The sequence below is a fragment of the Hypanus sabinus genome, chromosome 5 (genome assembly GCF_030144855.1).
Source record: "Hypanus sabinus isolate sHypSab1 chromosome 5, sHypSab1.hap1, whole genome shotgun sequence".
Classification (NCBI taxonomy): domain Eukaryota; kingdom Metazoa; phylum Chordata; class Chondrichthyes; order Myliobatiformes; family Dasyatidae; genus Hypanus; species Hypanus sabinus.
This window is the reverse complement of record NC_082710.1, coordinates 40,948,543-40,968,949: the sequence shown is the minus strand read 5'-3', so window position 1 is coordinate 40,968,949 and position 20,407 is coordinate 40,948,543. Positions and strand designations below refer to the sequence as shown.

General features: G+C 38.7%; 1 protein-coding gene across 1 annotated transcript in view; it reads left to right on the top strand.

Annotated features, from left to right (window-relative positions):
• Positions 1-1,318: 1,318 nt before the first annotated feature.
• The window catches only part of frmd3 (FERM domain containing 3), a 156,434-nt gene continuing 137,345 nt past the window's right edge, over positions 1,319-20,407 (top strand). The window contains exon 1 of the mRNA XM_059969085.1: positions 1,319-1,517. Within this exon, the coding sequence (XP_059825068.1) occupies positions 1,413-1,517 (105 nt within the window). The 5' untranslated portion in view covers positions 1,319-1,412. The remainder of the gene's footprint in view (positions 1,518-20,407) is intronic.

The window sequence follows — 20,407 nt, the reverse complement described above, 5'->3', positions numbered from 1 at the left end:
CTGGAAAAGATGTCTAATTATTCTGGACAATAAGGAGCAAGGGAGGCCTGCACAGTCTGAGTCATACAGAAGGAATGAAACCCCTTTGGCCCAGTGTCCATGTCTGTCATAAACATCTCTTTCCAGTATTCAGCTTGTAGACTTCAATGTCATTGGATTCCCAGTGTTGGTAAATACTTCTGAAATGTAGTGAGAGTACCTGTCTGCACCCCCTCCCCCCCCCCCCCCAAGCAGCAAGCAGAGCATTTTAGATTTCAGGTACTCATTTAGCTCTCTTATCCTTAAACCAATGTTCACCAGTAAATTCTCTGACCACATATCCTGTCTATGCCCCGCATATTTTTGTATAAACTGTAGGTCAAGAGAGGAGGGATAGCTGTCTCCTGAAGATCTGTGCCCTGGATCAGATGACTGAGGTGGACCCAGACGCCAAAAAGACGATGAAGCTGATAGACTTAGCTTTCCCAATCTTTATATCTCATGGCCTTCAGTGGAAATGTCTGTGTCTCCCAGACCATTTAATTCTGCCATGTTGCTTGAATAAAATTAAAGACAAAGGATAACAAAATTAGCTTTATCCACTCTTGCAAACTAAGAATCTCTTGTAGCTGAAACAATGCCAGTGTGAGAAATGAACAGAAGAAAAGTTGAGACCTTTTGAACACATAGCATTATTGGTCATAGTAGATTCCTGTTGTCCTCAGGCCTGTTTCTATAATAATTTACAGGGGAAATGTTTATTATACGGACATATTTCCAAATTGTATATTAGGGGGATCCATATGAACGGAATCTAACACACTGCTCAGACAAGGCACAACCTCTATGCAAAATAAATGATGAATAGAGGCATTGTAAAGCCGCCAAATAGGCAACTGGCAGGGTTAAAACACCGATACCATCGACAAGCAAAAGACAAGGAAGGAGCACCGATGATTTGCAAGCGTAGGGTTGGCACTTGACTCCCCTTTGTTGTCCCCGCGACGCGCGCGCCTTTGCTCACCACCTGCTGGAGCGCGCGTGCTTGCCAGGCTGTTGTGATTGGCCGAGGCAGGGCGCCGGAGTGTGGAGCCGCGCGCGCCGTTTCTTGTGCGCGCGCATGCCGCGAGCGAGCACATCGGTACAATACAGAGCATCTTTACAGGCGGCACGCAGAGTGAACAGTGTAGGGCTCGCATTGTTTAGCAAGCATCGAGTCTTTGGAGTTTCCATGTTCCTCTGTAACTGTCAGCGAATGAAGGACTGAGATAAGGACACTGACGCAGTCGGTGTTCTTCTCCATGTGCGAGTGTTTTCTTTCTAATACGATACACACCCAAGATTTTTTTTTCACCCTCCCCAGTTTAGCCGAGACATGTTTGCTTTCGAGACCGGTGCTTCCTTATGATTACTTAAAGAAGAGAGGGGGAAGAATGAAAATGCTCCGCTTTCGCAGTTCAAGCATCAAGTCGTTAAGTCAAGAGATCAAATGTACAATCAGGCTCCTGGATGACACTGAGCTACCTTGCATTATCCAGGTACAGTAGCAAGGATAATGGGTTTAGAAATCCTGCCTCAAATAAACTCATTCAAAGCTACTCGAAATATGGGAGAGATTCTCCTTTTGAAGGACCATGGGAATTGTATTTTTTGGTACTATGCTATTTAAAGTTTCTTTTTATATATGTATATATATATTTTACCCTATAAATATCTTCGCTATGCTGTGAGCTGAACATGCACAACTGATCTTTATTCATTACCATGTTAAAGAAATTGAAGCTTCGGACACTCCCCTTTACTATAGAACGGCAATGTCTATACGATTGTTGCCAATGAAATGTTAAAGATTCATTATTACTATTCCTAATTGATTGCATGCTATTTAATTAGAATGCATTTGCTGATTCCGGCTTGCGTCTTGATGAAATTATTCGTTTCTTTTTTCTTAAATGATAAAATTATTTTGTTGATGTGAGTACATTTATAGTTTTCCGTGTATTTACCGTGAGGAATACATAATTAATATTTTAAATCTGTCGATCCCTGTATGCTAGTTGGAATGGTTGTGTGCGTAAGATTTGTATTACATTTGCTTCCTGTTCTTTATATACAACATGTGAGCCATCTACCAGATATCCATCAATGCCTTCTGATCTGGTGATGCATTTATAAGTTTTAAAATAAATTCATTTATTTCAAACATGCTTTCTTTCCAGAATTTTATTTTGTGGAAATTGGAGATTGTTTTCATTTAGACCATGGCTGGTATTAAATACAGAGGAAAATATCTTGTTTAATGTTTATTTCAATTTCATCACATCATGTAAAGCAATCTTACACATATGAGGTTTATTCTACTGTTTGTACCACCAGTGTATTTTGGTAAAAATCATTTAAGTTCCATGGGTATCAGTAAATACTGATCTATGGCTTTTGTTTGGGTGTACTTTTTAAACCCATGCTAAAAAATTGAAATTAGGTGGAACTTCCTTGGCTCGTTTATTTTAAATTATGCTTTTTATTAAATTAGTAAATAAAAATGTTTTAAATATTCAACAGGTTGGGCGACATATGTGAAGAGAGAAAAAGTTGATGTTTCATCTTGGTGACTTTTCATCAAGAGTTCAGTAAAGTTGGAAATAAAACTAGTTATAAGGTTTCGGGAAACACTGAAACAATAAACATGAAGATCTGTGATTTAGGGAGACTGAATAACATGGTGCTGCATGTAAGGATGGTGGACAACAAAAAGATGTCTTGAAAAGTGAATGAAATCTGAACAGCTGAACAATTGGGAACAAGAGTAGGGTACCTAGCTCCTTGAACCTGCCCTGATAGTGAATAGCCTAATGAACGAATGCTTGACCTGTCTGGAACCTCATCTCTGCATTCCGCCTTCTCCTCCCCTCCACACCCCTCCAGACTGGCCTCCCTTTCGCTTCTCAAGAATATCTTCCCCTCTGTCTTAAAAATACTTAAAAACTGTTTCAGGTGTGCTCTGAGCAAGAAGGTTCCAAAGAGTGAAAAATCCCACCTCATTTCTGTCTTAAAGAAGTGACTTGTTAAACAGTAAACCCAGTTCTAGATGGAAGAGATTCTGCAGATGCTGGAAAACCAGAGTAACACACACAAAATGCCCAAAAGGGTAACTCTTTAATCCTCTCCATAGATGCTGCCTGATCTGCTGAGTTTTCCAGCATTTTGCATATGTAACTCCAGTTCTAGATTTTCCTGTAGGAGGAAACTGCTCTCCAAATTCACACCGTCAAATTCCCTGGGGATTTTATATATTTCAATCTAGGTACAGTCATTCTTCTAGCATGCCAAGCCCTTCCTCATAAGATGCCTTCTAATTCTAGTTATGAGTTGGTAAACCACTGATCTAATAAAACTTGCACCTTCTTAACTAAAAAGACCAAAATTCTACACAGAACACAAGACATGATCTCACCAATACCCTATATAACTGAGACATAACCTCCCTATTACTGTACTACTAGTTATATCTGCATACTAGCCTTTTGGCAATCATATATTAGGGTATCCAGACCCCTGTGAATCTCGGAGCTGTGCTATGTCTCACTATTTATGAATATGCATTTTCAAAAAATTTCAGAATTGTCATAATGAACAATTTCACATCTTGCCATATTGTATTCCCCTTCGTCTGACTGTTGCCCATTCACAGCTGAACAGTAACCCCTCTGATTTCCTTATATCCTGGTTCAGAACTTAATTTCCATCTAACTCTTAGTCATAAGCAGATTTAGCAAGCATACTGTCTAAGTGGTACCTTCATCCAAGTAGTGAGCCAGATAGGATGAGCCAAAAGGTCTCCTGCTGTGTCATAACTTTTCTATAATTCTAACAGAACAGAACACTTGAATGCTGCAAATATGAGACAGAAAAGTGGAATGGCTGACGATATCTGAAATTGTTGATTTTATTAGTAGTGTCACCTCAGATTCATCTTCCTCTTGCTTCCGGCATTCTCAAAGAATGGTTCCCTCTGGGATGCACTGCTTCACTCTTCCATCTCCACTTCTCTCATGGCATGCTGATTTTGGATAAGCAAAAAGATGAAAGGATGCAGGGTTAGTGCTGAGCTTACAGTACAATTGGCCATGATTTTATTTAATGGTAGTGACAGCTCATGGTACTAAGGAGTAGACTGCTCCTAATCAGAATGTTCACCTGTTCAGATTTCATTTTTTCCCTTTTATCTACACCTTCTCTGACATAACTCTAATTATCCCATGTTTTTTTTATTGTGACCTCTTTCAGTGGTGCCATCACTACTTCAGTCTCTCATTACAGTATCTCAGATCTTCTTACTTGTTCTCTTTAACAAACATCCTCAAACCCCATCAAATACCCTTTTTGTGAAATTTAGAAGAAGTTGTTTTCCTCTGTTTTCCCCAAATTCTGATGAAAGTTCATTGACCTGAATCATTAACGATATTTCTCTCTGTACAGGCGCTGCTTGATCTACTTAACATTTTATTTCTTGTTCCCAGCATCTGCCATATTTTGCTTTTAAGTTAGGATTAATTGATTTATTGAATTTTTTTTATCTTTGTCATTGTACAAATTATCCTGCATTCTAATATTTTTCCCCTTCATTCCCTCTCTGTGAATCTAGCTGCTTTAGTTTTAAAAATTCCACAGTGACTGCCAAAGATGGTCTGAAACTGTACTTTTCATTAACTTTCTGACTCAGGAATGTCTCCATCAAAATTTCTCTGGAATTCTTTCATTGTATCATTGAATAACTAAAAAGGAAAACTATTTTCTTAACTTGCTTTCACAATTCAAATAAATCTAGAAAGCATTTAGTAATCCTGAATTCATTGCAAAACCAACATTTTTCCAGTGTATAGCCAAGTACGACCTTTTAGTTTATTCATCTTGTTGGGAAGGCTAACCTTTAACTACCTTGAAGGAGTTGCTAGAGAGTCAATCTGCTGCAACCTTTCTTGAGTGAATGCACTCCCATGATATTATTAGGTGGAGGGAAGAAGTTTTGGACAATGCAAAGTGAAAATTATTTTGACCAACATCTTTTCATATTTTATATATTCAGTTCAAATGTGGCATTTAAATGAGTGAGTGGAGCTGAAATATAGAGAAAACTATGGTTTTAGTTCACTCAGCGGTTTGCAATGAATTTATAGCCTATCCTTACTTGCTATAAGAAGGTGCTGATTGCCTGTTTTCTTGAACCATAGGAGACTTTTTTTCTGAAGTAGTTGAAAACAGTGAGCAGGGAAGAGTTGGCCTCATTGGTGTGAGACTGCAGTCGCATATAGAACAGAGTGAATGGAGGTTGACTGTTTTCCTCACTTTAATGGTTGTCTTCTTTTAAAGCTCAAAATTTTAAATCTGAATTCAGATCCTCAAATTCCCTAGTTAATTTATATTGTTACTTTCTGTGACATTTTGATGCCACAGCTGAGTATTTATTACATAGACATCCTGCTGCTTAGAATGGTATTTGTGTTTCCACCTTCAAAATCATTGCTGTCCATGCTTTGAAAGTTTCTCATTTTTATTACAGAGGTGCAATGATTTATTTTCAAGTCAGGATAATGTGTGACTTGGAGTGGAACAAGCTGATTTAATGAAGCTCCTTTCTTTGTCAATTCTGAATAGTGGATGTCAAGAGTTTGGGAGGGCCAGGCAAAGAAGCCTTGCAACTGTGGAGCATCCATGGTAAAAGGAATGAAAGTTTGCCATTGTGGAATAATTGCCAGTGAAAGAGTACATGTGTGAAGTGATTGTTACTACTTACTTGTCCAAGAATACCATGACCTTGCTAAATTCAGTCCAGTGCTAGTGTTAATTTCCAGCAACCTCAGCCATCTTCCTTTTTACTAGGCATGATTTTAGCTAATGAAGCAATTTGCTTTGAATTCTATTTTGCTGGGCCTCCTTGATGCTATACTTAGTCTAATTGGGCCTTGATGTCAAGGGTAATCACAGCTCTCCCATTGCTGGTGTTCAGGTCATTTGACAGTGTTTGGAGGACAGATGAATGATGCCCGGAATGATCTTGTTAGAATTCAAAGCGGATAGCACTGAACGGAGTATTAGTGATGATCCATGGTACTCTGTGCAACATCTTTCTTCTCTAAACTGATGATTGAGAGTAGACAAATAAAGCAAAAATTTGCCAGATAGTTTTGTCCTTCTGTGGACAGGACATACTTGGACACTTTTCTGTTTGTCAGTGTTGCATCCATACTAATTAGCTTTTATTTTTATTCATGTTTTGAGATGTTTCTTGTTGCTTGAAGCATTGTAGTCCCCCAGGCAAAGGAACTGCTAAAATGCCGTTGATTCAGGATTATAGAATAATTAGATGCCAGTGTATTTCCAAATAAGAATGGTGTGGGACTTGGAAATAACTTGCGGGTGGCATCTTTGGTGTGAACATCCTCACCAATAGAATTTTCTGGTTGTTGATGTAATCAATGTGTGTAATTGCAATGTATTGTATAAATGGCGCACGCTGAAGCCCAGAATACCAGTCGTGGAAGCAATGGTTCTTCATGTATGGTGAATGTACTTCAGCTGGCTCACTAGTACACATTTTCAATATTGCACTTGGCTCTTGTCAGGATTTCTTTCACTTATCACAGTAGTAATCAAAGCTAATTTCACAAGCACTATAAGCAAAAGTGCTCCAAGACTACTGTATATGATGGACACCACCCAGCAAACCCACACATCAAATCCACACATCGACCAGTTCACAAGAGGAATGCATGCAATTGCTGAAAGATTTCAGCCTGTTTTAAAATTTGGGCTTCCATGTTAGCAATGTATAGCAGGGAGACTTGATCTACTATAATACATTTTCATAGACTATTAGAGAAATTGAAGGTCCAGAAGAGTTGGAAACAAGTTGAAAGCTATGCACTCTGCTTGTATTGTTTTTGATATCATGTAGAGTGAATTGAACTTTAAAAGGACTGATACCTTTTGAAAGGCAAGATGATCATCCACTTGACAATTATGGCAAAGGCTGATTGTAAATGTATCAGTTTTGTCTCTTACGCTTGTGTGCAGGGCTCTGTAGTTACTGAAGTTGGGGATGCTCATGGAGACATCTTCTCTTAGTCTAGTTACCAGAAAAATGCATGACTGGATATGACAAGAACAGAGAACTTTGATCAGTCAGTTGATTGTGCTTGGTTTGGTGTTTTGCATTCTATTTATGCTGTTTGGCATTAGGGTGTTATAGTTTCACCAGGAAGTACCTAATTTTAGGTCTGATTATTGTTCCTCACTTGATCTTTTCCTCTCTCTACCCTTAAGGTAAGTTAAAAGAGTGGGTCTGGCATTCTGTTTTAATGGTGGAGACAGAATTAAGCCAGGCTAGTTACAGACTGAGATTGATGATGTCTTTGCTGCTGTTATTGTCCTTCAGCCTTTCATTAATTCCCAGTTTTGTTCTGCTAATCTGCATTACGTCTTACACATCTTACATGGTGTCGGCATTGAACAGAATGACAGAGAATGTCCTCAATGTGGGCAGGTGAATTGTCCATCTAAGCAATTTATTTAGAATGTGTTTTTTTTTACTTTTGTTGCCATCAGTAAGAATCTCTGGCATGACCACTCAAAGAGGAGAAAGAGCCTTTTATAAACAATGGCAGGTACTCATCACCTTGCAAATTATTTGCGTGGCTGCCCCCTTTGGCCACCTACTTTCTGTGGAAGAGTGCATTGACTTAATCTGTAAAACTGTAGTGTAAGCAAGTAATCATAGGTCATGAAGACTGTCAAAGAAGAGTACAAGAACTCGTAGGAATTCTGATTCTCTAGTTGACGGAGGATGGTGAATGCTAATCAGCAGGAGGTTTGCTTGTCCATTTTTGAGCAATGAGATTACAGGGTTTTGGAGTCTGTTGTTAACTCTCAGTACCTTTTCCTCAAGTTTTCGTACTGCACTGACATAATTTTTAGTGTGTATTTCCTTCTGCTAGAATGAGCATATAGAAAATGTTTGTCGGGCAATCTGGGACTTCAAAACAAAAACATAATTCGTGAATGCAACAATGTCAAGATATTGCTTGATGGGACTGTGGGACTGCTCCTAAACTTGTAACATCTTTATTCTGAATGGGAGGGAGGCAAAGCTGAAAAATATTAGTTATTGTTAAGGGAAGGCTGGCAACTTAAAATGTTCATGGTTTTGTGAAAGGGAAATCATGTTTGGTTAACTTAGAGATCTTTGAGAAATAGCAACTGTGTGGATAAAAGGATACCATTGTCAAAAATGGAAGTTCATAGTGTAGGAGTTAGTGTGCTGGTGTGGGAAGAGGGTTGGTGTGGGTTAGTGGGGAGGAAGGGGTTGGCAAGCAGAGTGGTGCACCACAGAGTTTGGTGGTAGGAGTTCAAGCTTTGTTAATTTACAGTACATAAATCACTAAATGAAGGAATTGAAAGTGTGGTGGCTAAATTTGCTGATGATATTGATAGGTAGGGAAGTAATTTGTGAAGAGGACGTAAGGGGGCTACAAATGACTAGAGATAGAAAATGAAAGTATGAGGATGAAAGATGTGAAATTCTTCATTTTTCTGAATGGTGAATTCTAAAAGATCTAAGTAAGACCATAAGATATATAGCAGAGTTAGGCCATTTGGCTCATTGAGTCTGCTCCACCATTTCATCATGGCTGATCAATTTCTCCTCTCAGCCCCAATCTCCTGCCTTCCCTCAGTATCCGTTCATGCCCTAACCAATCAAGAATCTATCAACTTCTGCCTTAAATATACGCACAGACCTGGCCTCCACAGCTGCCTGTGGCAAAGCATTCCACTGATTCACCACTCTCTGGCTAAGGAAATTCCACCTCATCTTCATTCTGAAAGGATGCTCCTCTATTCCAAGGCTGTGACCTCATACCTACTTTGTAGAAGGATAATAAACAGATACTCTAAATAATTAGTGAAGCAATGAGAATGAATTAATTTAATTTCAAGTGTACTGTATTGGTTTCCTTATTTAAGGAATGATAATACGGAAGAAGCAGTTCAGTGTTTCCAATGGTTAGATTCTCTTAGTCAAGGTTTGCTAGAGTTCAGATGAGTGAGATGGAAATAATTAAAACGGAGGTCCTTTGGAGTTTTAACAGAGTGAATGTGTGGAGAGGGTTTTTCTTTTGTGGAGGAATCTAGATCTGCAGTCACTGTTTAAAATTAAGGGGATTCCCATTTAAGAAGGATAAGGTAAAAAAATTGTTCATACAGAGATTTGAATATATGGAGTTTCCCTTCCTCAAAGGGTGGGAGAACAGTTGTTTGAATACTGTTAAGGCAAGGTCAGATAGAAACTTGTAAAGCCAGATCTCATTCTATCCCATTAAATTGATGGGCAATTTCTTGAACCGATTTTGCCTTTGTGATGATTGACTTTTTAAGTGTTGATTTGCCTCTTGTTTTAGTTGACAGGGAAGGACACAAAGACTTTGGTATGATAATATGTGCCAAATCTAAATAATCCTTCAATTTGTGGTTCTACTTAGACAAATATAAATTTTAAGTTTCATGTTTCTTTTCACAGCTTTTCATAATTTTCCCCATTTATTGTTCTTCATGCCCTAGTGAATGAAAGCCTAGATTTTCAACTCTCTCCTTATCCTGATAAATCCTTTCCTTATAAATGCTTACTACATGTTGCATCACTAATCTTCTTGTTGCAGTGGAAACCTCAACCAATAACTTTCATTTCTGTTGTATTCTGCAAATAATCAATATCTATAAAAATAAACAAACTGAGCAAAAATTAAAGGACTAATGAGGTAGCATTCTTGGGCAGTTCAGTAATCTGATGGCAAAGGGGAAGAATCTGTTCCTAAATTGTAGAGTGTTGGTCTTCAGGCTCCTGTACCTCCTATTGGCGTGTGGCCTAGTAGAGCAAGGCATCAGACTAGTAACCTGAAGGTCGCTGGTTCAAGCCTCAGCTGAGGCAGCGTGTTTGTGTCCTTGAGCAAGGCACTTAACAACACATTGCTCTGCGACGTCTCCGGTGCCAAGCTGCATGGGTCCTAGTCCCCTTCCCTTGGACAACATCGGTGGCATGGAGAGGGGAAGGCCTGGGTTGTTTCCCAAACAACCCTGCCCAGGCCTGCGCCCTGGAAACTCCAGGCGCAGATCCATGGACTCTCGAGACCGACGGATACCACCACCACCACCACCTCCTCCTCGATGGTAGTAATGAGAAGAGGGCATGTTTTGGATGGTGAGAGTCTTTAAAGATGGACGCTGCCTTCTCGAGGAACTGCCTCTTGAAGATATCTTTAATGGTGGGGAAGATTATGCCTGTGACGGAGCTGGCTGAGTCTATAACCCTCTGCAGCCTCTTGTGATCCTGTGTACGTAATTGGAAACAGGAGTAATGCATAAATGGATTTTGGGCCTGAATTAGCATCTGTACAAGACAGTTTTGGATGAATTCGTTGTTAAAGTCAAACTCAATGTCAAAAGAAAGAGCTTTGAATATTTGTCAACATATATCTCCCATTGGGATGCTGAATGCAATCTGAAAGCATTGCTGATGCAGAATTTATTAAGCACTGTGTTACAAAAGCCTGTTTTCTAGAGAAGGAAAAGTGATCATAGTGACTGGTGTTATATAGGATTTTGTAACTGAAGCCAAGCACTGTTATTTGTGTGCTTGTCTGTCCTTGAGGTTCTGTTTATTCCCCATGATGGGAGAAAATCAAGAGCTGATGAATACATCAGTGGATAACTCAGCTCTTGTATACAATATTCTTGCAATCATAGTACAGCCATGCAAAATATCTAAATCTCAATGCAAATGATTTAAATGCAAAAAGAATCTGGTTTAACTTGTAATACTCTGATTCTGATCATGCTTATTCAATCTAGGACATACAGTCCATTTCTGGATCGTCAGAGACACAGCTCGCACATATAGACTTTGATGTAAAGGATAAAGGAACAGTTATTTTGCAGGCATTTGTTTTGATGGTGCAACATTTGGAAGAGAGTTAATAGATGTGCACACTGAAATGCTTGGTGTATTTTCATGCCAGCAAGAAACTTTGTGTATGGTTTCACAAAGCATAATGAAATTCTTTTGCGATTTGAGGAGAGCTTTGTGCAAATCTTTGAGCTCATCTGTTCCAACATGGAAATAATCAGGGAATTCCTTAATATGCTTAAATGCTCAACTGTGCATCATCTGAAGATGCTACTTTAGTTTATACTGCAGCACCAGCAAATATCACCCAGTTTTTGAGTGCTGATGTGATTTTCCTGAAGGGAAATATCACTCAGCTTCTAGAATATTCAGTGCTGACTGCATGGAGGTTTGTACTTCATAGGTAATGCAAGAACAAGCCTTTGCCCTGTAGCTGAAGGCCCCAATTTGGGATCCACACTGCTCATGTTCTGAGTACAAGGTGCCTCCAGGTTACATAAGGATTTTGTTTCTGTCCATAAGACCATTTCACTTTAAGTTAGGGATGTGCATTTCCAATGGTACACCTGTACGTGTGTACAGGCCTACAGCAGACCCAATCTCACTGACTTTCCACTCAGCTTAAGAGCACAAAGATGGCAGCAAAACATACACTCAATGGCTATTTTATTAGGTACACATGCTCATTAATGCAAATATCCAATCAGCCAGTAAATCATTGCATTAAAACCTTGCAACATCATCAAACAGTTCAATTCTTATTCAGTCTGAAATCAGAATGGGGAAAAATGTGATTTAAGTGACTTCGACCATGGAATGATTGTTGGTGCCAGATAGGGTGGTTTGAGTATCTCAGAAACTGCTGATCCTCTGAGATTTTTATGCAGATTGGTCTCTAGACTTTATAGAGAATGGTGGAAAACAACAAAAACAAATCCTGTGAGTGGTAGTTCAGTTGGAAAAAATGCCTTGTTAATGAGAGAGAGGTCAGAAACTGCTAGATTGGTTACAGCTGACAGAAAGATGACAGTAACTCAACCATGTGATACAACAGTGGTGTGCTGAAGATCATCTCTGAATGCACAGCACGTTGAACCTTGAAGTGGATGAACAAAGGATCATGAAGGTACACTCTGTGGCCACTTTATTAAGGAGAGGAGGTACTTATCTGTTTTATAGATTCAGGATAAGTTCCTGGTGAGACCACACCTGGAGTATTATGTTCAGTTTTGGTCTCAAAATTTGAGGAAGGACATTTTTGCTATTGAGGGAGTGCAGCGTAGGTTCAGTGGAGGCCAGTTCTCTGGATGCTTTCAAGAAAGTTAGATAGAACTCTTAAAGATAGCGGAGTCAAGGGATATGGGGTGAAGGCAGGAACGGGTTACTGATTGTGAATGATCAGCCATGATCACATTGAATGGTGATGTTGACTCAAAGGGCCAAATGGCCTACTCCTGTCTATTGTCTATTATCGATTGCAGCTCATTGTTCAACACCATCATTCTCTCACCACTAATCAATAAGTTTCAAAACCTGGGCCTTGGTACCATCCTCTGCAGCTAAGTCCTCAACTTTCTTATTGGGATACCACAGTCAGTGTGGATCAATAAAAACTTCTCCTCATTGACGATCGACACAGGTGCATTTCAAGAATGTGAGCTTGGTCAACTACTCTACTCCCTCTATGTTCATGACTCTGGCTAGGCACAGCTCAAATGCCCTCTGTAAATTTGCCAATGACACTAGAATGGCTGGCAGAATCTCAGATGATGATGAGGCATCTCATGACTATCTCACATGAAGAGTGAGATAGTTCAGCTGGTTGGATGGTCTCACTACAGCAGCACCACATCCAATGTCAAAAAGGACCATGGAGCTAATTGTGGACTTCAGAAACAAGAAGTCAGTGGAAATGGTCCTGAATGAGGGGTCAGCAGTGGTACAAGTGAACAACCTCAAGTTCCCATGTGTCATCATCTTCGAGGATCTATCCTGATCCTAAAACACTGATGTGGTCACGAAAGAGGCATGCCTGATGCTCTACTTGATTAGGAGTTTGAGGAGATTTGGTAAGTCATCAAAGACTTGCAAATTTCTACAGATGCCCAGTAGAGAGCTTTCAGACTGGTTGCATCACAATCTGATATGGAGCCTCTAATGCACTGGTTTAAAAGGTTGTAGACTCAGCCAGCTCCATCATGGCATAACTCTGCCTGCCATCAAGGACATTTTCAACAGACAGTGCCTCAAGAAGACGATTTCTATCATTAACGACTCTCACAATCCAGGACATATCCCCATTGAGGAGGAGGCACAGGAGGCTGAAGACCCTTACTCAACATTTTAAGAACAGTTACTTCCCCCAAAAGATTTCTAAATGGTCCATGGACCAATGAACACCACTTCTTATTCATCTTTTGCACTATTTATTTATTTTGTGGCTTATGGTAAATTTTGTCTTGTGCTGCTGCCATAAAAGAACAAATTTCATGACATATGTCAATGATAATAAACCGGATTTCCAATTCTAATTCTGACCCATGTTGTATCGCTCTTCATACACAATGCTATAATCCTTTTATTTCTTTGAATAATCACCCTAACTAATGGAGTATGTACTGTGCCAGCCATTACTGAATAACATGAAACATATTGTTATAATAATCTTGATAAATGCTCCAAAAATCTGTGGGGGAATTTGCATTAAGTCGGATTTCTGAAGTCCTGTCATTGGTAGCCTGGAAAGCATGTGTTTCACAGTGATTGATGTTCATCCAGCAACAGCCAGTTGTGCGTTACCAGCAGCACTGTTTGTGAATGAATTTAAGGAAACTTAGCAGTGTTTATTGCTATCATTCTAGTGTGTATTCATAGGAGAGGTAAATTTGATTTATTGAGAGTTGCAGAACAGAAACTATATATTTGTCATAAAACTTGATCTAAAAATTAATTAGCCTTTGGAAAACACTAACAATATGCAACAAGGGTAATTTTACAACAGAGCTTACAAGTTTCTGAGAATTATAACATCTTGAGGTAGAGAATAAAAATGGAAAATGCTGGAAAGAGACAATGCCAGGTACCAAGCATCTATGGAAGAGAAATAGTGCTATTGTTTCAGGTTGAGGACCCTTTGACAGTTCAACCTGAAATGTTAATTCGGGTTCTCTTTAAATTGCTGGATGTTACACCCTGTGGGACTAACAATGATTAGTATATGTTTCCAAGGAGTAATTGGCTGCATTTACAGTTAGGGAGGAATTTCCAGAATTGTTCCTTAAACTGACTTGATTTTATAAAAAAAAGTTGTATGATGTTGGGAAGAAAGTGGAAAATTAAATAGGTTGGTGCAGTTGAATGTGTTGTATCTGAATAAGCTTGCTAAAGTTTAGACTTTGTGATCAACTGGGAGCTGTTTGCCTCCAGGTCCTAATTAAAAATTGCACACATCAAATGAATCCCACAGCATGAATCTGAACAATGTGCTGGAAGATTCTCTCCTGACATGCCACTTGATGTTGCAATGTACAGAGATAAAAGTGGTGTCACATCGGTTGTTTAGGATTAGTTGCTCTTCCTCACCTCTCTCTACAGAATCAGGGTAAAAGGGACATAATGCTTTAAAAAAATCTCTAGTCATTAGTTCAACTGCTTAGAATTCAAACTTTGAAAAGCAATCAGAAACTTCAGAAAATTTGTACAAGTTCCAGAACAAATTTGTAACCATTTTAAAACTCTTAATATATCTAAATTAACAAACTGTGGCGACCCATTTCCTTGCACATCCGAACCGGCTCACAATTAGCCAGCTTTCCGGCTAAGGGAGATAGCCTACGGGGGTTTGCGAGCACAGGGCTTTGGAGCCTCTGCACCACGGGGGACAGGTTGAGGGAGGCTTAAAAGTGAGGCTGAGGATTTCGAATAAAGTTTTTCCTTCGACTGCAGTTACCGACTCCGTGTCGTAATTTTAGCGCTGCATGTAGCACACCGCTACAAAACCATTAAATTTTTAAAAGGTGTGGGAACATTTTAAAATTGCACTTTGCAATTAACAAATCTATTGGAAAGCCTGTTTAAAATGATTTATTAGGCCTTTTGCAGCTTTATCCTTTCATTAACATTTTTACCTGGCAGGGAAATACATTTCATGCTATCTCAAATCAGACACCGATTTTTAAAAAATGTATGTGAATTACCTCTTTAAATGATGGGCACGTAGCAGTAAATGTTTATTTCAACATTGGAGCACCTCCCTTAGAGTTGGAGTTATTGACAGTCATTTTGTGCTTTTTTGGGTTGCAACATGCAAAATTGGACATCCTGATGTTGAAGGCAATTTTGTGCAGGTATGATGGAAAATACTAGAAATTTCATTCCTAATGAAGTGTCAGTTCCCACCGAGTTTTTGCCCATATTTTTGAATGTTTATATTAAATCTTGATAATATTTTTTGAATATACAAAACATGATAGTCGATCAACTCTGCTTAAAGGCCAAATAGAAGATGCAATATTTCAAAGAAACATTTTGTGAACAGCATATAGTTTAAATAAAAAATTATCTTCAGAGTCTTTGACAGCATGTTGATATTTCCTTTTTCCAACCTTGCCTCAAGCTTTTGTAAATATTTTGCAAGTTAGAAATTAGTTTATGTGTTTTCTTGCTGCAAAACATCTTGCTGTACATTTTTATAAATTCAATATATTTTAATAAACTCGCGCCGGTTTAGGTTATCCTGTGCTTTAATGACAAAGTTAAGCAGATAAATGAATATCAGTGAAATGCCTGACTAAACAAATATGGCTTAACAGCAATGACCCAAATATGGCAATTTATAAACTACTAAGGTACTAGCAATGGGTTGCTTGCTACATAGTCTAGTCTCAAAGGAAGAGAACTGATTTTCTTTTTGAATGAAATGCAAGTATTCATGATTGAGCATGCAGTTCTGTGCTTGACCTTGATAGAAGTTTCCAGCACAAAGTTCTACTTCTATTTAAGATGTCCTTTAAATGTTTGCAGAACAATACACCATCAATCCTCATGCCATGCTACACAGGGACTTGTGCTAATATTATTTTTGTGACTGTATCTGCTATGAGCTTTACGTGACTCTATTTACTGTGGTTTGCACCTTGACACATTAGCTGTATACTTGTGTATGTATGGTTAATGACAATTAAACTTAAACTTTCAGATGAGAAGTTAAAACTAAATCTTGTGTATCCTCCCTAGAGGATATAATGGCTCAGAATTTACCAGAACAGATTTGCAATGCACAATTTCTACCATCTACCATCTGTGAATTATGTCAACGAAGCCATGACTGATCTGATTGCTGAGCTGCAGGGCAGTCTAGGTGTTTTCATTCATTAATCCCTAAAGTAGCCCTGCTTTACTCTCCTCTCCACTGGAATGGATATTCATTGAATCTGCATATGTCTTCAGCAGGCATGGTGTAGCTGCTGAGAAACTGGAGAAGTTTGCATTCCTACATTGGACTTCACCAGGAGTCCAGCAATGGAGTAGTGATAGATTTAAAATGGCAACCACCCATGCAGATGTTCAGCCTTTCTATATCTGTGCTTACATGGGAGACCTGAATATCTGCATTTTTGGAGGAAATTATGAGTTATTAGATTTCATGATACCACTTGGAAATACTCTCACTGTCTCCTCGGAGGGGTATATATTGGCCATGATGCTGTAGTCCTGGAGTTGTACTGTAATAATCTAGCATGTCACTCAATGGTGTCATAACTGGTACGTTGAGAAAGCAAAATGACAAAGTGAAATGGACCAACTGGCATTGAACTAGGCACTGTATATGGGATGGCAAAGCAACTCCCAGCTGAGAGCTCATTACAAAATCTTCCTCACAAATTGTGAGAGCTATCTTAAAAATCTAGTGTTAAAACAGCCCAATAGTTATACGATGCTCTCTGTTGCAGTCTCTAGATAAGTATTGTCCCATTTCCAGGACATATCCAGAGATGTGATGGTACATGTGAGAGGGAGTAGCACTGGGAGTCCTTACCATTGATGCCAAACGTGAGCAAGGAAGCTTCCTTCTGACTACTGTTGTGGCTGAACTGATGAATGAGGGTATTTTCTTGTTGAAGAACAGGTGCCAGAAACACTGAGAAAAGTAAGGACACAGAATGTGCTCTGGTGAGATAGATTGGTCATGACATCCCTATCCAAGTCTGAAGAACATAGCTGCCAGAATGGGTCTTGTGGTAGTTAGTGAGAAATGTGAGTGATTAGCCTATTGGATGTCATCCCCACCAATCTGTCTGTGGCAGATGTACCTCTTCATTATTGAAACAAAATTGTGTCTTTGAAGTAAGGACCCCTTCCATTCTGTTGTAATGCTTTACAATGATGGTATATTTAGATTGAATTGAGCATCCTTGAGATGCAGTGGCAGTAATGTATACACAATAGTATTTAATAATCTAGTACCATCAAGGGAGAATCCTCACCATAGACATTGGAACAATTCTAAAAGGCAGTTCACAATGTATTTATTTCTAAAGAACAATTAGGATGGATTGTAAAACATTGTTAACCCTGACAGGTTGTATAGGGAGGCACTGAGGCACTGTATTAGCATTGTCCCCTCTCATCTCAAGATCAGTAACTTCGTTACTGTAACTGTGTGGGTTTTGACCAGGCATATTTTCCTCTCCTATCTAGAAGTAAATGGTAAAGGAATCAAGAGGGATTTGATGGTCACAAGAGGAAGGATAAGTTATAGGGTAAGGGAAATAAGGAGAGTTAGAATGGAACTGCTGGGACTAATGTGCTGGGAGTTGGTGTGGACATGATTAACTAGAAAGCCTCCTCTTTCATTGTAATTATTACCCCTCACTCTATGGTACATGAATGGCCAGGGGTTTAATTCTGGTTCAATGGAAAATGTAGAAAGGCATGCATAAAAACAAGGTGCCAAGTTGGTAAGGTTGGATGTGGGAGGTACCTAATAAAGTGACCACTGAATGTACATTTCCTGGAACCTCACTCAGGACTTCAATGCTTTAACATTACTCATTCATTGTAAATACACACAATCTAGTTTATATGCAGATCAAAAGATGACACAAATGTATATAGATGTTAATATCTTACATCAAATATATTTTGCACCCGGATTACCAAAGAAATAAAACATATTTGAAATTTTATGTAATTATTTTAAAACATAAGGTACCTTCAGCTCACATGATTGAAACCTATTAGATCCCTGTGTCCGCACATCCTGGCCAGCTGGTAATAGTAAAGATGCGTCAATGTCTGATGTTGTACTTTTAATGTGCTTCTGCAAAACAAGTAGCTAAGAAAACCAAAAGGATTTTAGTTTTCATTGCTACGGGAGTTGAATACAGAAGTAACGAGATTATACTTCACATATATTGTTTGAATTTACCGACCCCACTGAAACCCACAGGGCAAAGGCTTTTGTGGAATGACGTTAACAGTAAGCTAGAGGGTTTTCATTTCATCAGAGTTTAGGTTTGAGATCTCCATAGCTGATTCACATATATCTATGGAAAATTATGGATCTTAATCTTCTCAGAATGACCATTCCTCTGCTGCTTGAGGACTCAGATTGTTTTGCTGAAGTGTATTTCTGGTGATGGCTATTTGTGCCATTTTATAGAATCATGCAACTCATCTTCTTAGAAATTTAAAGCCCCAAGTAAATGCTCATTTCAGAAGTATGAAGAAGTAGAGCTGAGCCTTTTTTATCTCCTCTCCGTTACCTTGATTTGAATAGGTGGTTCAATCATTCACCAGATGCTGTAGATGACCAGCAGGATCACAAACCCTGGAGAGTGTTTTCATTCCCTCCCCAGAACCAGCCAGGCCAAATTTAATGCCCTAGCTAATACTACCTAACTCAGCATTGACCTTTTTTTTTGGTCAGCATATCTTTCTCATTTTCCAAATCTGTTATGTCAGTGGAAAAGTAGAGCATGTACCTTTGAAGGAGAATACTGCAATTTGTAGCCTCTATTTAGACTTTTTTTCTCATTTTGACTCTCCTGGAAATTGGTGTAACAAAGGCATTCATTCGAAATGAGCAACGTGTATCCGTTCATTGTGGGCAGTAGTTGCTAAAGGAATGGTCGAGTCTCAAAAACTACATTATGTAATGAGAGCTATTTGACAATTATTCTTCATCATTATTTTGTATGTTAGTATTGCCAAATGATAATGGAAAATGCATATTGGTAAACTGAAGGCCTGAAGCAATTAAAGGAATCCCTTTGGAAGATTTGTATTATACTGCATTAAAATGCATGAAAAGAATCAGTTAGGCTGAAACATACAGTTCATGAATAAATATCGCACTGTCTGATTTTAAAAAAATTAGTAACTTTTTGTTGCAATGAGAGTTCCTACCGCAAATTGGTACTGGTTTCAACACTTAATTATTTATCTCATTTGTGGTTTGAATAAGGAACTAGGCATAATTCACATCTGAGTGAAGGTCCTTTGTTACACTGGGCATCAAGAAGGCTGTGTTCTGAATGCTCCTGTGTTCAATGGCATTTCTGAATCAATAGATAGACACATTTGTTCAACGTTACAAGCAAAACTAAGAAATTGAGTTTGGTTTGTGCTTGAGAATCAGGGCTTAGAATTTGTTATTTGACAAGATTTGTCATGTTAAATAGATAGGTTTGTTGTTTTAGTACAGTATTCTGCCACTGTGAAAATGTTGAGGTATCCCTTCCAATGAAATAGATGATATTTCTATTCAAAACAGTCCATTGTGTTTCACAGTAACTGCTGTTTCAGCCAAAAGAATTCTGGTTGCTTTCAAACAAATCAGAGGTCCAAGGAACATTTTTTTGTCCACTGCATCAGATTGCTAAAGATATTCAATCTAGCTAATGACTCAGGTTTAGTTAATGATCTTGTAATGTAGGGTTCACTTGGGAATAGGGGTCATAGATGGAGCTCTTGATTAACAGGGAAAGTGAAGTTCATTCCAACATGAGGTTCTTAAATTAACAGAAGTATAAAGTTATGGGGACTAAGTTGGCTGTGATAAATTGGGCACCTTTATTAAAAAGCATTTATATAATTCACAGCCAACTTTAAGCATAAAAAGTAGATAGGCAAGACTAACAGATATGGAACATATGCAGAAACTGGCTGGTGAAATTTTGGTAGAGAAATTATTGGCTTTGAAAGCCAATAAATCTCTTGCCCTGATAATTTGCATTGCAGAAAACAAATGGACTGGACTTGGAAGTAGACTATGCCCTTGAGGTTGGTGGTACGTGCATTAGGATTTTTGTATCTTCTGCGCGTGGAGAGGGGGAGATGGGAGAATCCTGTTAATACTTTCCAAGTGTTCTGTCATCCTATTGTTGGTCATTGTTTTCCAGAAATCTATTGATAATTCAGCAGATAATTCAGCAGAAATATAACAATTTTTAAAAAAATGTTTGGAAA